The sequence below is a fragment of the Elephantulus edwardii genome, unplaced genomic scaffold (assembly GCF_000299155.1).
Source record: "Elephantulus edwardii isolate Elephantulus edwardi_28Jun2011 unplaced genomic scaffold, EleEdw1.0 scaffold00060, whole genome shotgun sequence".
Classification (NCBI taxonomy): Eukaryota; Metazoa; Chordata; class Mammalia; order Macroscelidea; family Macroscelididae; genus Elephantulus; species Elephantulus edwardii.
The window spans coordinates 9,353,696-9,371,060 of record NW_006399810.1 but is presented as its reverse complement, the minus strand read 5'-3'; the positions used below and the strand labels follow the sequence as shown (position 1 = coordinate 9,371,060).

General features: G+C 36.6%; 1 protein-coding gene across 1 annotated transcript in view; it reads left to right on the top strand.

The window, feature by feature from the left end:
• The window catches only part of LMBR1 (limb development membrane protein 1), a 273,666-nt gene that overhangs the window by 206,926 nt on the left and 49,375 nt on the right, over positions 1-17,365 (top strand). The window contains exon 10 of the mRNA XM_006887655.1: positions 15,067-15,147. Coding sequence (XP_006887717.1) covers positions 15,067-15,147 — 81 coding nt within the window. The remainder of the gene's footprint in view (positions 1-15,066; positions 15,148-17,365) is intronic.

Below are 17,365 nucleotides of genomic sequence, written 5' to 3'. Positions count from 1 at the left end.
CATTTAAACAATTATTTTCTTCTTTTTTCACACATGTATGTCAGTTAAAGTTGTCTTATATTTTTCAAAAGGTATAAAAACAATTATTGAAGAAGGGGTAGACTGGAAAATTCTATTAATCATGGGAGCAAAATATTTTCAATACCACACTAGTTTTTCAACTTAAGAATAAAGCTGGGAAAAATTGCCTTTAGCGATTAGTTTTCCTGAATCCAAAGAGACGGGTGGGGCAGGATCAAAAATACTTATTTGATCAAAGTTATTGGCTCTGAAGGTATTCTTACCTATGTAAGAAAGATGAAAGGTGTTGTTTTTATTGCATGCTAGTAACAGTGTAATTTTGAACTAATTGGTGTTGAACTGCCAATCACCTAGGGGGAATGCAAATAGATACTCTTACAATTTCCTTTGAGGTAGTGAAATCTTATGTCGGGGCTGGAAGAAAAACAGAATAATACCGTTAAATTGACCTTAAATGAGCTGCCTTGTGGTTTTCTTGGAGAATCCCTTTTTCTTTTTCATAACTAGTCCAAACAGGTTTTGTCTACCAATTTGACTTATTGACTAGACAATGCTGACATTGAACATTTCATATTCATTTAAAAATAATGATGATTCAATCATCTGGATAATTTGATGATGTATTTGGTGCAACTTAAATTACTCATTTTAGTATTTGTTTGCACTATATTATCATGATTCTTTACAGTAGGCATCACTTTCTTCTGCTTGTTTTTGATGAAATATTCTCCCCAAACCTTACTTTTCTTATCTAGGCAATGAAATGTTGCTGTATAACAGAGGATGATTATATATATGAATTCTGTGCATTATTCCAGGTGAATCCAATATGATTCACTTTAGAACAGTTAAAAAGATTGTATTTTTTATTTGTATGTGCTAGTAGGGTCAAATCAACTGGATTGCAAGAGGCTTATTGTATGCTTAGTATTGTTCACCTAAAAGTAAACACAACATACACAGCATTTCAGAAGTACTACTTTAATTCTTTAACTTTTGTGTTAAATTTTGTAGACAAAATATCCACAAAAATATGTAATATAAGTTTATGTCTTTTCATTGAATTTCAAATTGACAATAAAACTATAGAATAGTTTGATATCTATTCTGCTATGCATTCTCTTTTGAAATTCTGAGCATTCATCGTATCACTTTTTCCTAGCAGGTAGTTGGTTAGTGGAATCGTATGTTTTTAGAAGTCTGAAGAAAGAACTGTAGTTGGGAATTGTTTTTCTTATTAATCAAGATATGCAGGTCAAATGTGCATTTGACTATAGGTACACATATAATTGTTAAAGAATTGGGATAATAAGTAAAATATTTTATCACTATTATGTAGTTTAAGAAAGTATTTGAAAATCTTATAATATTGTGCCATCTTTCTCATTTTTGGGGTTGTTGTTATGTGCCATTGACTCATAGTGACCCTATGTACAACAACCCTGAAACAAAGACAAAACCTGTTTGGACTAGTTATGAAGAAGAAAAAGGAATTCTCCAAGAAAACCACAAGGCAGTATCATCCCTATTTATTGTCCAGCTTTCCAATGCATAGCAAGTAATTGCAAAGATCATGGCCTGTATCTGGCGCACCTTATTTTCCAGACTGACATCATTGCTCTTCAGTACTTTGCAGAGGTCTCTGAGCAGACTTTTCCAATGCAATTCATATTTTAATTTCCTGGCTTTTAATTTTAAAGAATGTTGATTGTGGAGTGAAGCAAATCTGCTGTTAACAATCTCGATCTCTTCACCATCTATCATGATGTGCCAATCTTATTGTCTCTGACACACCTACCCCCATTACCCCAGTCACTGAATCATTCCATCTCATCGAGGGTCTTCCTCTCTTGTGCTGTTCCTCCACCCTCCCAAGCATGATGTCCCTCTCCATGTACTGGTCCCGCCTTGCAACATGTCCAAAGTATGTCAGACAAAGTTTCAGAATTCTTGCCTCCAAGGAGCAGCTTGGTCTAACCCTCTCATGGATGAACCTGTTTGTTCTCCTAACAGTCCATGATATATTCAGTACTTTTCTCCAGCACCACAGCTCAAAGGAATCCATTATCCTTCCATCCCTAGTCATTGTCCAGCTTTCCGATGCATAGCAAGTAATTGCAAAGATCATGGCCTGTATCTGGTGTACCTTAGTTTCCAGACTGACATCATTGCTCTTCAGTACTTTACAGAGGTCTCTGAGCAGACTTTCCTAATGCAATTCTTCTTTTAATTTCCAAGAGTGTTGATTGTGGAACGAAGCAAACTCATGCTGTTAACAATTTCAATCTCTTTACCATCTATCATGATGCAGCCAGTTTATTTTGTTTTCTTGCTGTTGAGTTTCAATCCATATTTAAGGCTGCAGTCCTTGACCTTCTACAGCAAGCACTTCAGGTCCTCCTCAGTCTCAGCAAGCAGAGTTGTGTCATCTGCATAACACATTTTTGTTATTTTATGTAATGGCCACTATTTTTCTGTTTTGATTGCCAGAAATTAAAAGCTAAATTTGTAGACAAATTTTAATAGCTTTGAGAAGAACTTGCTTGGCATTTTTCAAGCAGAAAAAATTGAATAAAAAATTTTGAATGATGCAGGAATCTCCAAAAGAAGACAAGAATACACAATCACTATACCAGAAATAATCAGTTGACACTGAGCTATTTCAGGAAGTATTATATGATCAAGAACCAACAGTATTGAAGGAAGAAGTCCAAGCTGCACTGAAAGCATTAACAAAATTTAAAGTCGTAGGAATTTATGATGAAATACCGATTGAGTTGTTTCAGGAAACAGATAACACTCTGGATATGCACACCAGTTTCTGCCAACAAATATGGAAAACAACTACTTGACCAACTGACTGGAAGAGATCTACCTTGGTTCCAAGAAAAGGTCATCCAACGGACTTGAAATTATCGATACTATCAGATGCCAGTAAAATCTTGCTGAAGATTGTTCAGAATGACTTGAACAGTACGTTGACTGGAAACTGTTAGAAATTAAGCTGGATTTAGAAGAGGCCATGGAACAAGGGATAGTATTATTGGTGTCAGATGGATTTTAACTGAATGTAGAGTCTGGAAATATTATGTAATATTTCAGTACATTTGAGAACCCTGGTCCTCCAAGAGACAAGCATTTTGATTCCCTCACCCCACTCCGCTGCTGTTAGCAATGGGCAGAACCAAGAGAGAAAATGCAGAGAGGGGATTAACTGTTATAGAAATATGGATTAATATTGAAGATTGGTGATTCTGCAAGGAGACAAGAATAAAAGGCCTCTGATGGGTTGTGGTTTTCTTTTTAAAGTCCTTCATTGAGACTGTATTTACAACAGGGTGCTAGCATAAAAGGCCTTTTTTTTCATTTTTCCTTTAGCCAGTAATTAGCACCTTTGGTCTCCTTAACTGCAGACACATGGTCTTGCAAATCAGCATAGCCTTTCTAATCATCAACAGCTGAAATATCAGTATAAACAGCACTTCTCACACTAGGTGGGAAGAGGTGAGCAAGGCTTGTGGCAGTAAGACCCTGGTGAAGGCGAGATCCAGTGGTGGAGAGACTGGCACTGCTGTGGAGAAACTGAGGCAAGGAGTGACCTGGGGCTTCCTGCATTTATACTGGCCACAGTTGGGTCTTGCTGATCTTGCCTTTGATGGTGGAAGGAAAAGCTCCTGGAGCCTGCCCTAAGTGAGGAGTTGTGCCTTGGAACTGCTGGACTTATTTTAGGTGATATTGTGATATTCAACCCCCACCCCAACTTCCTTCCCTAATAAACTGCATTGTTGGTACCATAACAGTGAGCCACAAAAAATAAATTAACCTCTTCCTCCTGGTGCGGCTCTAGGGGCACCAAGGGGCTGGGATATGGGCTCCTGATCTACTTTCTGTTCTGGGCTAGTGAGAGGCTGTGTTATTTTTCACTCTCTCTGGTCCTTTCAGAAAGATTCTCATGGCCTTGTGTCCCCATGTCCCATTTCCCCCTTTTTAGCCATCTCCGTTGGTATAAGGGTTTTCCTGACCCTGCTGACCTTGTATTGCTGGGCTGAATTCTCTTTCAAATTTCTCGTCTTTCAAATTTCTCCTTTTGAAAAAAAAAGTACTACTTGCACCTTGAGGAAACCTAGAGTCTTGTCTTGAGTCACAGTTTTCTGTACACTTCATTCATAGTTCATAAGAAGAGATATTGCTAGGCCTTCCAGCACTTGCTGTCTTGTCATTATTTGAGAGACTATCAGCCTTGGTACATGTGAAATGAACAAGAGCAAAAAAAAGTACTTTTTAAGACTAAATGAAGACTAACATCAGTTATCTGAAACAATAGATCCCATTAATTTAAAAATTAACAGGAGAGACAAAGAAGTATTTCTTCTAACCCTTCAAAAATAATGACTTTAAAGGAAATATATAATCGAGCAGAGAAAGATTACTTCTAGTTGAAAAACAAATAACTCTTTTCATTGAATAGACAGAAACAAAACTGAGAATAGTAGTTCTTAAAGACAGAAAAAGGATCTCTCAAATATGTTCATGTCCTATTCCATAAGCTTGTGAGTATGTTACTTTACATGGCAAATGGCTTTGCATGGTGTGATTAAAGATTTTAAAATGGAGATATTATCCTATGCTATCTAATGGGTACAGTATAAAACCTTAAGTGTTGTTATACTGAAAGAGGAAAGCATATAAATGAGTAATAAAAAGAGACATAACAGTAGGAGTAGAGTTTTCAAGGAGTTGAGGAAGGATCCAGGAGCCAAAGTATCCACGTTGGCTTCCTTTTGCTGGAAAAGATAGGGTAATGGGTTCTTCTCCAGTGTAGCGTAACCCAATATTGCACCTTGATTTTCAGATTTCTGACTTTTAAGGCTGTAAGATAATACAATTGGGGGATTTGAATCACTCATTTGTAATAATTTGTTACAACAGGGATAAACCCAATCCAAACCCTTGGCTATCAAATTGATTCTGACTCATGGTAACCTTCCATTGGTTTTCAAAGCTGTAAATCTTTATGAGATGACACTGCCTGTCTTTTCTTCATGGAACAGCTGATAGTTTCAAATCACTGGCCTTTTCAGTTAGTAGCCATGCTCATAGCACACTAACCCACAGAATCTCCTTTATTATAGTAATAGGAAACTAGTACAGATTTTGTACCCAGCATCTAAAAGTGTATAGTGTGGTAGGGTGCTGCCAAGTTGAGTATGATTCATAGAAACCCTATGAATGACAGATCTGAATCCCGTCCTATCCTGTGCTCTTCACAATCTCTGACACATGCAAGCCCACTGATGCAGTCACTGTCAGTCTACGATAGGGTCTGAGGTTAAGGGTCTTCCTCTCCTTTGTTGTACCTCTACCTCCCAAGAATGTTGTCCCTCTCCAAGGAATAACCTTTCCTGGTAACATGCCCAAAGCATGTGAAATGAAGCTTTATCATCTTTACATCCAGTGAGCATTCTGGCTGCACCTTCTCCAAGACGTATCTGTTTGTTCTTTTGGCAGTCCATGGGATATTCAGTACTCTGCTTTAACACAATGCCCAGTTCAAACATATCAATTCTTCTCCTGTCTCCTTAGTCATTGTCCAGCTCTCAGATGCATAGTAAGTGACTGAAAAGAAAAGACCACATCCTGACTTAAGTATGACTTAGATCTCAAACTGTTATCATTGCTCCTCAATTTGGAGAAGTACCTGACTGTAGACTTTCCGAGTTCAATATATCATCTGATCTCCTGACTACTGCTACTGAGCATATTGACTGGGGAGACAAGTAAGATGAAGTTGTTGACAGTGTAAATCTTTTGTCTATTTATCATACTAATGCTGTAGGTTCAGTGGCTAGGATTTTTGTTTTCTTGACATTGAGATGCAATCCAAATTGAAGGCTGTAGAGTTGAACCTTCTGCAGCAAATGCTTCAAGTCCTCATTTTCAGCAAGCAAGGTTGTGTCATCCATATAACAAAGTCCATTGATGAATCTTCCTTCAATCTTGATGCCACATTCTTCTTCATAAACCTAGCTTCTTGAATAATTTGCTGAGCATACAGATTAAATAGGTGTGAATAAAGGATACAATGCTTACACACCTCTCCTAATTTTAAACCAGGTAGTGTTCCCTTGCTCTATTTCCACAATTGCCTCTGGGTCTAGGTTTTACATGAACATAATTATGTTTTCTGGAATTTCCATTCTTCTCAGTATTAGCCATAATTTGATCATAATTATGATCCACACAGTCAAATGCCTTTGCATAGCTAATAAAACACAAATTGACATTTTTTTTTTTAAAAAAAATCTTGGCCTTTAGCCAGCATCCATCTGACCTCAGTAATGATTACCCTGGTTCCACAGCCTCTTCTAAATCTAGCTTGAATGTCTGGCATTTCCATGTCTATGTACTCTGCTAGCCATTTTTTAATAATGTTCAGTAATATTTTGCTTGTATGTGATATTAATGATTTTGTTCAATTATTTCTACATTTCACCATTCTTGGTAAGGGGAACAAATATGGATCTCTTCCAGTCAGTTGGCCAGGAAGCTGTCCTCCAAATTTCCTGGCATAGACAGCTGAGCACATCCACAGCTGCGTCTTTCATTTGAAACATGTCGTTTGGAATCACATTTATTCGTAGGGCCTTAAGTTTTTGTCCATGACTTCAGTACGTTAGTGCAGTTTAAACTTCTTCCTTCATTTCATTTGGCCTTTGATCATATTGTACTTCCATAAATATTTCAGTGTCAGCCAATTCTTTTTGGTACAGAGATTTTGTGTTTCCTAGATAATTTTGATGTTTCCTAGATAATTCAAGAATTTTCCCATAACATCCCCAAATATTACAAATCAAGGCTTGAGTTTGTTTATCCTGGGTTTTTGGGGTTTTTCCCCCCCAGCTCAAGGAATGCTGAATGAGTTTTTCCCTTTTATTTTCCAATTCTAGGTCTCTGCACATTTTCTGTTAGAGCAGTTTGCCTTCTCTTCCTGAGATGCCTCCTGAAATCTGCTGTTCAGCTCTTTTATTTCAGCATCTCTTCCCTTTGTTTTGCCTTCTCAATGCTCTAGTGAAATTTTCAGGGTCTCTTCTGATGTGGATTTTTGGATTTTCTTTCTCCTTTGTATTTTCAGTATAATATATGCTTTCAACATTGAGCAATGAGCTGAGACTGGAAAATTTTTGAGGATAATAGCAGAAAAAGCCTTGAATGCCTTGGACAGACAGTAAAAACATGCATGTGAAAGACTGCAGCAGGATTTAGTTTTTATTGAAGATTGATCTACTATTATCAATTGTTGATACATATTTAGATTGTTTTTACTTTTTTGTTTCAAACACTTTTTCACAGTCAATAAAGCACAAATTAGCATTCTTTTAGTATTTTTTCCTTTCAGCCAGGATCCATCTGATGTAAGCAGTGACATTGTTAGTGCTACAGCCACTTCTAAATCCACATTGACATTTCTCTCTCGATTGTTCTGTTTTTGAATTATCTTTAGCAATATTTTACTTGCTCACTGTGATATTAAGGATTTTTAAAAATTATTATTTTCTGTGCATGTACCATCAAATCAGATCTGACTGGTACAGGAGGAGATTGTCCCTCCTTCTCCAGCAGAGCATCTGATGGATTCGAACTATGCACCTCTGGACTATTGTGCAGCTTCTTGACACTAGGCCGCCAGAGCTCCCTAAGGATATTTTTTTGATCATGTCCACTTTCTCTTAGATCACCTTTCTTGGGAATGGGAATAAATAAGGATCTCTTCAACTCAGTCGACCAAGTAGTCCTCCAAATTTCCTGGCATAGACTGGTGGACACATCAAAGGATGCATCTGTCATTTGAAACTTGTTATTTGGGGCCTTGTTTTTCCCTGTGTCTTCAGTGCAGATTGCTTCCTTCATTACCATTTGCTCTTGATCATATAGTACTTGTGGAAATATTTTGGTATTCGCCAATTCTTTTTGGTATAGTGATTCTATGTATTCTCTCCATCTTCTTTTGATGTTTCTTGGATCATTTAAGATTTTTCTCATAGCATCTCTTAAGTATTGCAACTTGAGGCTTGAGTTTGTTTTTCAATTCTTTAGCTTGAGAAATGCCAAGCAAGTTCTTCTCTTTTTATTCTCCAATTCTAGATCTCTACACGTCTGCTAGAGTACTTTGCTTTGTCTTCTCAAGCTGCTATTTGAAATCCTCTTTTCAGCTCTTTTACTTCAATATATTTTCCATCTGTTTTGGCTTCTTTTATGCTCTAGTGTAATTTTCAGGGTCTCTTCTGAGATTCATTTTGGTTTCTTCTTTCTCTTCTGTCTTTGGAATGACCTTTTGCTCTCTTTATGGATGATTTCCTTGATGTCATCTTACAATTTATCTTGTCTTTGGTCATTGGTGTTAAAAGCTTCAAACCTATTTTTAAGATGATTTTTAGATTCAGGTTAGAAGTTAAAAATGCACCATGCTACAACATGGATAAACCATGAAAACATTGTGCTTTATTTACACTACACAGAGACATTTGTCTGTGTGGATCATAACAAATTATGGCAAAAAATTGAGAAGAATGGGAGTCCCAGAACACTTAATTGTGCTTGTGCAAAACCTGTACTGAGAGGCTATTGTGCAAACAGAATGAGGGAATACTCCATGGTTTAAAATTAAGAAAGTGTACTTCAGAGTTTTATCCTTTAACATTAAGATGAATGGGAATCCAGAAACATCTAATCACGCTCATATGAAACCTCCACTAAGATGCTGTTGTCTGAACAGAATAAGGTAATAAACACCACATGGCTTAAAATCAAGAAAGATGTATATCAAGCCTGTATCCTTTCTCCATGCTTATTCAATCTGTTTGCTGAGCAGATAATTCAAGAAGCTGAACTCTGTGAAGAAGGCTGTTAAATAAAGATTGGAAAAAGACTCATTAATAACTTGCATTATGCAGATGACACAACCTTGCTTACTGAAAATAAGGACTTGAAGCACTTGTTGCAAAAGATCAAGGAATGCAGCCTTCAGTATGGACTGCATCTCAATGTCAAGAAAACAGATTCTTACCACTGGACTGTTAGGTAACATCATAATAGATCAAGAAAAGATTGAGATGTTAGCAACTTTATCATTGTATCCACAAGTAACATCCTTGGTACAAACAATCAGGAAATAAGAAGATGTATTTTACTGGGGAAAATCTGCAGGTAGGGACTTTTCCAAATTATAGAGTAGTAATGATGTCAGTTTGAGGACTAAGGTGCATCTGATTTAGGCCATAGTCTTGCCAGTCACTTGCTATGCATCTGCAAGTTGGACCGTGAATAAGGATGACAGAAAAAGAATTGATGCCTTTGAGCTGTGGTATTGAAGAAGAGCACTGAATATCCCATGGATGGCCAAGAGAACAAACATGTCTTGGAGAGGTTATCGCCGGAGTGCTCTTTGGAGGCAAGAATGATGAGGCTTTGACTCACATATTTTGGGCATGTTACTAGGAGGGGCTATTCCTTGGAGAGGGACATGGTGCTGGGAAGGGTGGAGGTTTGGCAAAGGAAAGACCCTTAACCAGGTGGATTGATACAGTGATTGCTGCAGTGGGCTCTTGTGTGTCAGAAACTAAAGATGGCACAGGTTAGAGGTGAGTTCAGATCTTTTCATGGAGTCAGTATGAATCGTACTCAACTCGACAGCACCTAGTAACAACAGCAGCAACATACAAGGAAGACCATTTAATGTAACTATTACTCAAATTTACTCAACAATTCCTAAACCCAAAAATGGAGAAATTGAGTATTTCCAGCTGTGCCGCCTAAAATTGGTTGAACATGCAATCAAGATACATTAATAATAACTGATTATTGGCTCCAGCGTGCCCGGGTCTGGCGTAGCCCTGTGCATTCCTGCAGGGCTTGCGAGAGCAGCATTTAAGTGGTTTGAGGCCTTGCTTTGTACCATCTACAGGGCAAGGTTATAGAAATTACAGACAGTGGAGGGAAAAAAAATAGTAACTCATGATTGGAATGCAAAATTGGAAAGAAGAAGAATTATTAAATAAGTTTCTGGTGACAGAAGTGAATTTAGATAGCATATGATAGAATTTTGTATCAACAACTTATTCATGGTAATTATCTTTTTTTAAAAAAGAAAAAAAGATAATAGTGACTATATATCTCACCAGATGGAATACACAGAAATTGAATGGATCACATCTATAGAAAAAGAGTAGAGAAGCTCAGTATTAGCAGTCAGCAAGGCCAGAGCCAGCTGTGGAATAGACTAGCAAATGGTCATATGAAAGTTCACCTCAAGCATGAAGAAAACACAAGCTCACCAGAGCCAAAATACAATCTTAAATGTGCTCCAACTGAATTTTAGAGACCGTATCAAGAATAGGCTTGATTGTGTGAACACTGATGACCAAAGACTGGATGAATCCTGAGATAACCTTAAGGATATCTTATATGAAGAATGTAAAAGAAAGGAAAAAAACCAAAAGTGGATGTCAGAAGAGGTTCTTAAACTTTCTTTAGTGTATAGAGGAGCTAAAGTGAAAAAGAGTAAATAGTGACATTAGAAAACTCAGCAGAATATTTTAAAGGACAGATCAAGAAGAAAAAGCAAAATATCATAATGAAACTTGAAAAGACCTGAAGTCGGAAACACAGAAGAGAAAACCCACTCACCATTTCTTGAGATGAAAGAACTGAGAAAGAAATACAGACCTTGAGTTGCAGTGCTAAAGTTGCCAAGGACAAAATACTGAATGATTTAGGAGATAGAAAAATAAATTGGAAGGAAAATACAGTCACTGTGCCAAAAAGAATTGGTCAATGGTTACTCATTTCAAGAGGTATCATATGCTCAGGAACCAATAGAGCTGAAAGAAGTAGTCTAGACTTCAGTGGAGACAATGGCAAAAAATAGAACTCGAGGAATTTACGAAATACCAGTTGAGGTGATTCACTCAACAGATGTGGTCTTTAACACTCGTCTTTACCAAGAAATTTGGAAGGTAGCTAGCTACCTGGCTAACTGGGAGACATCTGCATTTGTGCCCGTTCCAAAATACAATGCAACAGAATGTTGAAATTATTCAGCAGTATCATTAATATCATATGCAGTTAAAATCTTGGTAAAGGTTATTCAGAAAATGCCTAGAGGAGTACATCAACAAGGTACTGCTAAAAATTAAAGCTAGATTCAGAAGAGGACATGGGATGAAGTATAACACTGCTGGTGTCAGGTGGATCTTGGCTGAAAATATATAATACAGAAAGATGTTTTGTTTTACTGACTATGCAAAGACATTTAACTGTGTACATTAGAATAAGTTATGGATAACATCAGGAAGAATGGGAATTCTCAAACACTTAATTTTGCTCATGCAGAATCTGCACAAAGATAAGGAGGCAGTCATTAGAACAGAACAAGGGGATACTGTGTGGTTTAATATCTAGGAAGGTGTATATCAGAGTTGTACCTTTTATCATATTTATTTCATTCTGTATGTTGAGCAGATAATGTGAGAAACTGGACTATGTGAAAAAAATAATGTGGGATCAGGATTGTAGAAAAACTCATCAACGGTCGGAGATACGCAGATAGCACAACTTTGCTTGCTAAAAGTAAGCAAAGACTAGCCTTCAATGTAGATTACTTTCAACATAAAAGAATGAAAATCTTCTCAAGTGAAGCAATAAACAACATCCTGATGATTAATAATAATAAAAAGGATTGAAATTGTCTTTGACTTCATTTTACTTGAATCCACAATTAACACTTGCTAAAGACTTCTTTAAAGTGTTCAAAAACAGAGGCGTCACTGTAAAACTGAGATGCATACTAGAATAAGAGCTGCATAGTAAAGTGGTCTAGGGCGGGGGAGCGGGGACCATATAATAATAGAAGAACTTTTTTTCCAAAGAAAAAAGTGTTCTGGGTAGAGGATGGCAGGTAGGGAAATGTGCTACAATGAACGATTGGAAACCCAAGTTCTTTATAAACTTTCATTAAAATCTCAATTAAAAAATTTAAAAACAAACAAAAAACAACATCTGACATGCATTTGTGGCAAGCTATATTATGTTTCCATCACTTCTTGAGCCATGTGAAAATTAGATAGTGAATTAAGAGGACCAGAGTATTGATGCCTTTGAGTTGAGGGGGAAAAATACCTAATAGATAGTAAATTTCAGAAGAATAAACAAATCTTTCTTGGTGGAAGTATAGCCAGATTGCTCCTTTGAAGCAAGGATGGTACTTAGCACATATTATTCGAAAGGACCAGTACCCATAATGTTTGTAAAATTCAGTAAAGGAATGCATGGCCCTTAACAAGCTGGATTGACACAGTGACTCCAGCAATGGACTTGAGCACAGCAGACAGTGTGATAATAGCACAGGATTGGGCAAGGTTCTATTCTGTTGTGCATAGGGTCATTGGGAATTGGTGCTGACAAGTGGGCACTTAACAGCAACAACAAATGTTTACTTTCTAAAGGGTGATTCTCTCTGCCTCCTTTGCCTATCTCTAGTAACCACCAATGAACAGTGATTTGTTATTATGGTTTTTATTTGTAGTTTTTGAATGAGTGATTGTTATTGTTAAAGGAGTTGTGCTGCCAACCTAAAGGTATGATGCTCAAATCCACCAGCATCTCCCCAGGAGAAGGAAGGGCAGTCAATTTCTGTGTGATTAAATTGCCTCCGATAATCCACTGAAGGGTCAGCTATGAGTTAATTCTGGCTCATTGGTACATAAAAACAGCAATAAACTTGAGCATTTTTTTATTTGCTTGTTGGATATTTGTATATATTCTTGGTTGAAATATCTATTCAAGTCCTTTGCCCATTTTGAATGGATTATCTATTTTTGTTTTGAAAGTTTTTTATATAGTCTGGATATTAAGCTCTTATAAAGAATATAATTATAGTTCTCTGAATTATCTCCTAATCTCTAGATTATCACTTACTTTGTGGACAAAGTCCTTTGATGAGCAAAAGCTTTCAATATTGGTGAAATTCTATTTACCCATTTTGCCTTTTATTATGTTTTCAGTATTGTATCTAAGAATCTGTTAAAAATTTAGTTCTGAAACCAGATACCAAAAGTTACTGGTATAAATATAAACTATTACAATGATAAGGGGAAGTAGCTTGGAAATATCTCCTAATATGAACAAACTTTTTTGACCCAGTTTGGGAATATGTTTAAGGTAATAATAGAACTAGAATGCTCGATATGCATACAAAAATGTTTATTGCAATACTCTTATAGTATCAGAAAAATTGAGAAAACCTTCATTCATGAAATTGTTGTACGCTCATATTATGGAGTTTAGAGCCTATAAGAAGGAATATTCTGGAGATGAACTTTGGGCACCTCTGGATTGTAATTGCAAATGCATGTGTCTTTTCCAGTTTAAAATCAAGAAAGAGCTGTGTCAGGGTTGTATTCTTCCTCCATACCTATTTGATCAATATACTAAGAAAGTCATTCAAAGAGCTGCACTATATGAAGAAGAAGGTGGCATCAGAACTGGAGGAAGACATGTCCACAGTCTACATTGTGCAGATGACACAGTCTTGCTTACAGAAAATGAAGACTTGAAGAAATTACTACCGAATTTCAAATTCTACAACCTTCAATATAGGTTACAGCTTCATCAAGAAAACAACTTATCACTACTGGACTAAAAGACAACATCATGGTAGATGGAGGCAGGATTGAAGTTGTCAATGATTCCATTTTACTTGGATCCACAATCAATACTTATGATACTAGTAGTCAAGAAATAAAAAGATATGTTGCATTGGGGAAATATGCTGTCAAGGACCAATCCAGAGTGCCAGAGAGTAATGTCAGTTTAAAGACTAAGGTGCACCGGATCCAAGTAATGATCTTTTCACTTCTTTCTTATGTGTCTGAAAGGTGAATAATAAAGAAGACGGAAGAATCAATATCTTTAAATTAGGGTGTTGGAGAAGACTATTGAATATCTCATGGACTTCCGAAAGAACAAATAAATCTGTCTTGAAGGAAGTGCAACCAGAGTGCTCCTTAGAAACAAGCGTGAAACTTTATCTCATTTACTTTGGACATATTCTCAGTAGAAACCAATCCTAGGGGAAAGACACCATGCTGGAAAAGATGGAGGGTCAGAGATATAGAAGAAGATGCTCAGCAAGATGGATTGGCCTGGTGACTACCACTGTGAGCATGACAGAAGTTATTAGGATTGTACAGAATAGGGTAGGGTTCACATATGTTGTTCACAGAGTCTCTATGAATCACATTAACTTGAGGGCACCTAACAACAACACCGTGTAATAATATTCATCTGTAAAGGTGTTAGAGTTACCTATCAACTTGTTAAAGAGGAATTTAAGTAGCATAGTAGTGACTATGACATGACCTCATTTTTATTATGTAAAAAATGCTATATTATTTCTGTGTATTTATTTCTGTGAATATAGAGAAGGATATGGAAGTATAAACTAAGTTAACACTTGAGAGATGAGGACAATGAAAGAGAGGCAAGTTCTTGATTTTCTTTTCCTTTTCTAAAATGAGCACATGACGCTTTCCTAATTAAAAAAAATGAATAATAGATAAAATAATATTTTAAAGGTAAAAAACTTCCTAAGAAACCTGGAGAATAAATTAACAAATATATGGAAAATGTAGTGCTAAAAAGTAGGTAGTGTGTGTGTGTGTGTGTGTGTGTGTGTGTTTGAATCATAGTAGCCTTTGCTTTTTCTAACTAATAATTAGGATTTGCAGGGTGTTATTTTATATTTTGGAAGCAGGAGAAGCACCCACTTCCTAAACAACATGCTTCTGGAAACTCTGAACTTTGAGACATGACGACAGTTATAGAAAGTCTTCAGGTCTTTTGTTCATAGCGTTGCTATGAGTCGTGCTCACCTTGACGGCATTCAGCAACAACAACAACAATTTTATATTTTAACTTAATCTGAAAACAAACAGTTGTATACTGTGGGGTTCTGTTGTCAAATTTCTAAAATGCTTTTGCTTTGAACAGGGCTCACATCATCGGTGGAATACAATATAGTGGAGTTAGAACAAGAACTTGAAAATGTGAAGACTCTGAAGACAAAATTGGGTATTGTACATTTTTTTCATGACTCATGCATTAGTCTTACTATGTCTAAGTTTAAAATGTGAGAAAAATGATTTCCAGTTTATGTTAGAAGCTTTTAACCTATCCAAAACTATTGGTAAAGAAAATAATTTGTGGAGAAGAATTTACATTTAGTTTTGTTGTTGTTCTTTGTTTGCTTGCTGTATTTTTTTATATGTACAAAATGGCTCATCAAATATAAAAGGATTACCTGACGCTGTATTTTTATTAGTTAATTAAAAGTGTTCACCATTGAACAACAGATAACCAGAAAAGTGGTTTCAAATAGAAAAAGCTGTTATTTTACATGTTACAACAGATAGCTTGACTAGCATTAGCTCAGTGTTTTAATGCTATCAGGCTCAGTATTCTTTTATTGATTGATTGATTAATTGATTGATTTTTTTTTATTTTTTCCCCCCTGGCACACACCTTTATTTTAACAAGTAATGTTCCTTTGCTTTGATTGATCAGCAGCTTCTTAGTCTAGGTTTAAGTCACACATGAGCACAATTAAGTATTCTGGGATTCTCATTCTTCTCTATGTTAACTGTAGTTGTTGTAACACAGTCAAATGCCTCTTAGTAACCAACAAAACAAAAAGAAACAGTCTTCTGATAGTCTTTATTTTCAGCCACAATCCATCTGATATCAGCATTTATATCCCTTTTTCTACTATAAAGTTCTTTTGTATTAATGGTAAGAAATTGTGCTACCTAGCAGTTCTCTGTCAATGGGCTGTTTAGGCTGTTTTGGGATGATCTTTCTTCAGCAATATTTTGCTTTCATGTGACATTAATAATATTGTTCAATAATTTCCACATTCATTCTCTTGGATAACCTTTCCTTGGAATGGGAACAAACATGAATCTCTTCCAGTCAGTTGGCCAGATATCTTCCAAATTTTGTGGTACAGACTGGTGAGCACATCTTTGGCTGCATTTGTCATTTGAAATATGTCAATTGACATTCCATTGATTCCTGTGTCTTACTTTTTGGCCAATGTTTTCAATGCAGCTTGAACTTCTTTCTTCATTAATGTTGGTTCTTTTTTTTTTTAATTTTTATTATTAAATTTTATTAGTTTTAATGAACATTTACAGGGACCTTGGGCCTTCACCCCTTCATCGCCGAACCATTCTCTCCACCCTCCTCCCCGCCATCCGAATGTCTGTTCCAATTGTCCAGTTGCCACAGTGCCTGTCAAAGCCAGCCCCGACCAACCTCCCTTGTCCGTGTGTCCTTTGCCATTCCCTATCACTCCTCCCTGAGAGAGACCTCACCCTGATCCACAAGGAAAAGGGGATGGCGCGGCGCACTCTCCCAGCTACTTCCCGCTGAAAAGGGACGCTGTGGGTTTCAGGGTGAAGATCTTCTCTCACTACTCTAAAGGGCCCCTTTGGCAGTAGGAAACACATAGACTGTTATGGAGATTGATTTTGGAATTTAGATGCACTCTTATTGATTGTGCTTGGTCGTACATGTTCATATCCTTGAAGATGTATCATGGGGGTGTTGCAACCTAGAAGACACAAATTTGACTAACAAGTTATAAGTACATGAGTCAAAAATTATGGAAAAGTAAAAGACAGAATTCTTTCATTGTTTTACAAACCCTCCCCCAGGTCCCCTACACCATGTAGCCCTCACTCTAGACTCCTGTGATGACAGAAATACCTAGTCATAAATCTCTTTTAAACAGTTTTCTCCCTCCTCTGTTTCAGTGCAGTATACATACAGTATAATGCAGTATACATGCAGTATAATATTGGTTCTTGTTCATATGGTACTTCCTGAAAATTTTTTAGTAACAACCAATTAGGGTTTTTTCCCCACATTTTTAATTATTAATTTTAATGAAAGTTTACAGAGACTTAGTATTTCTATTCATTCATTGTTTCACTTTTCTCCCTGCCCACCCCTCGCCCACAGTTCACTTTTCTCTTTGAAAAAGAAAAGATAAATTCTTTCATTGTTATATAATCCCTCCCCCCAAGTCTACTCCACTGTGTAGCCTTCATTTTGGACTTCTGTCATGACACTAATACCTAATATAAGGGCGACCCAACTGAGTGTGGAAACTACAGAACAATATCATTGATTTTACATGCAAGCAAGATTCTACTGATGATTATCCAAAAACGACTGAAACAGTACATCAGCAGAGAACTGCCAGAAGTCCAGGCTGGGTTTAGAAGGG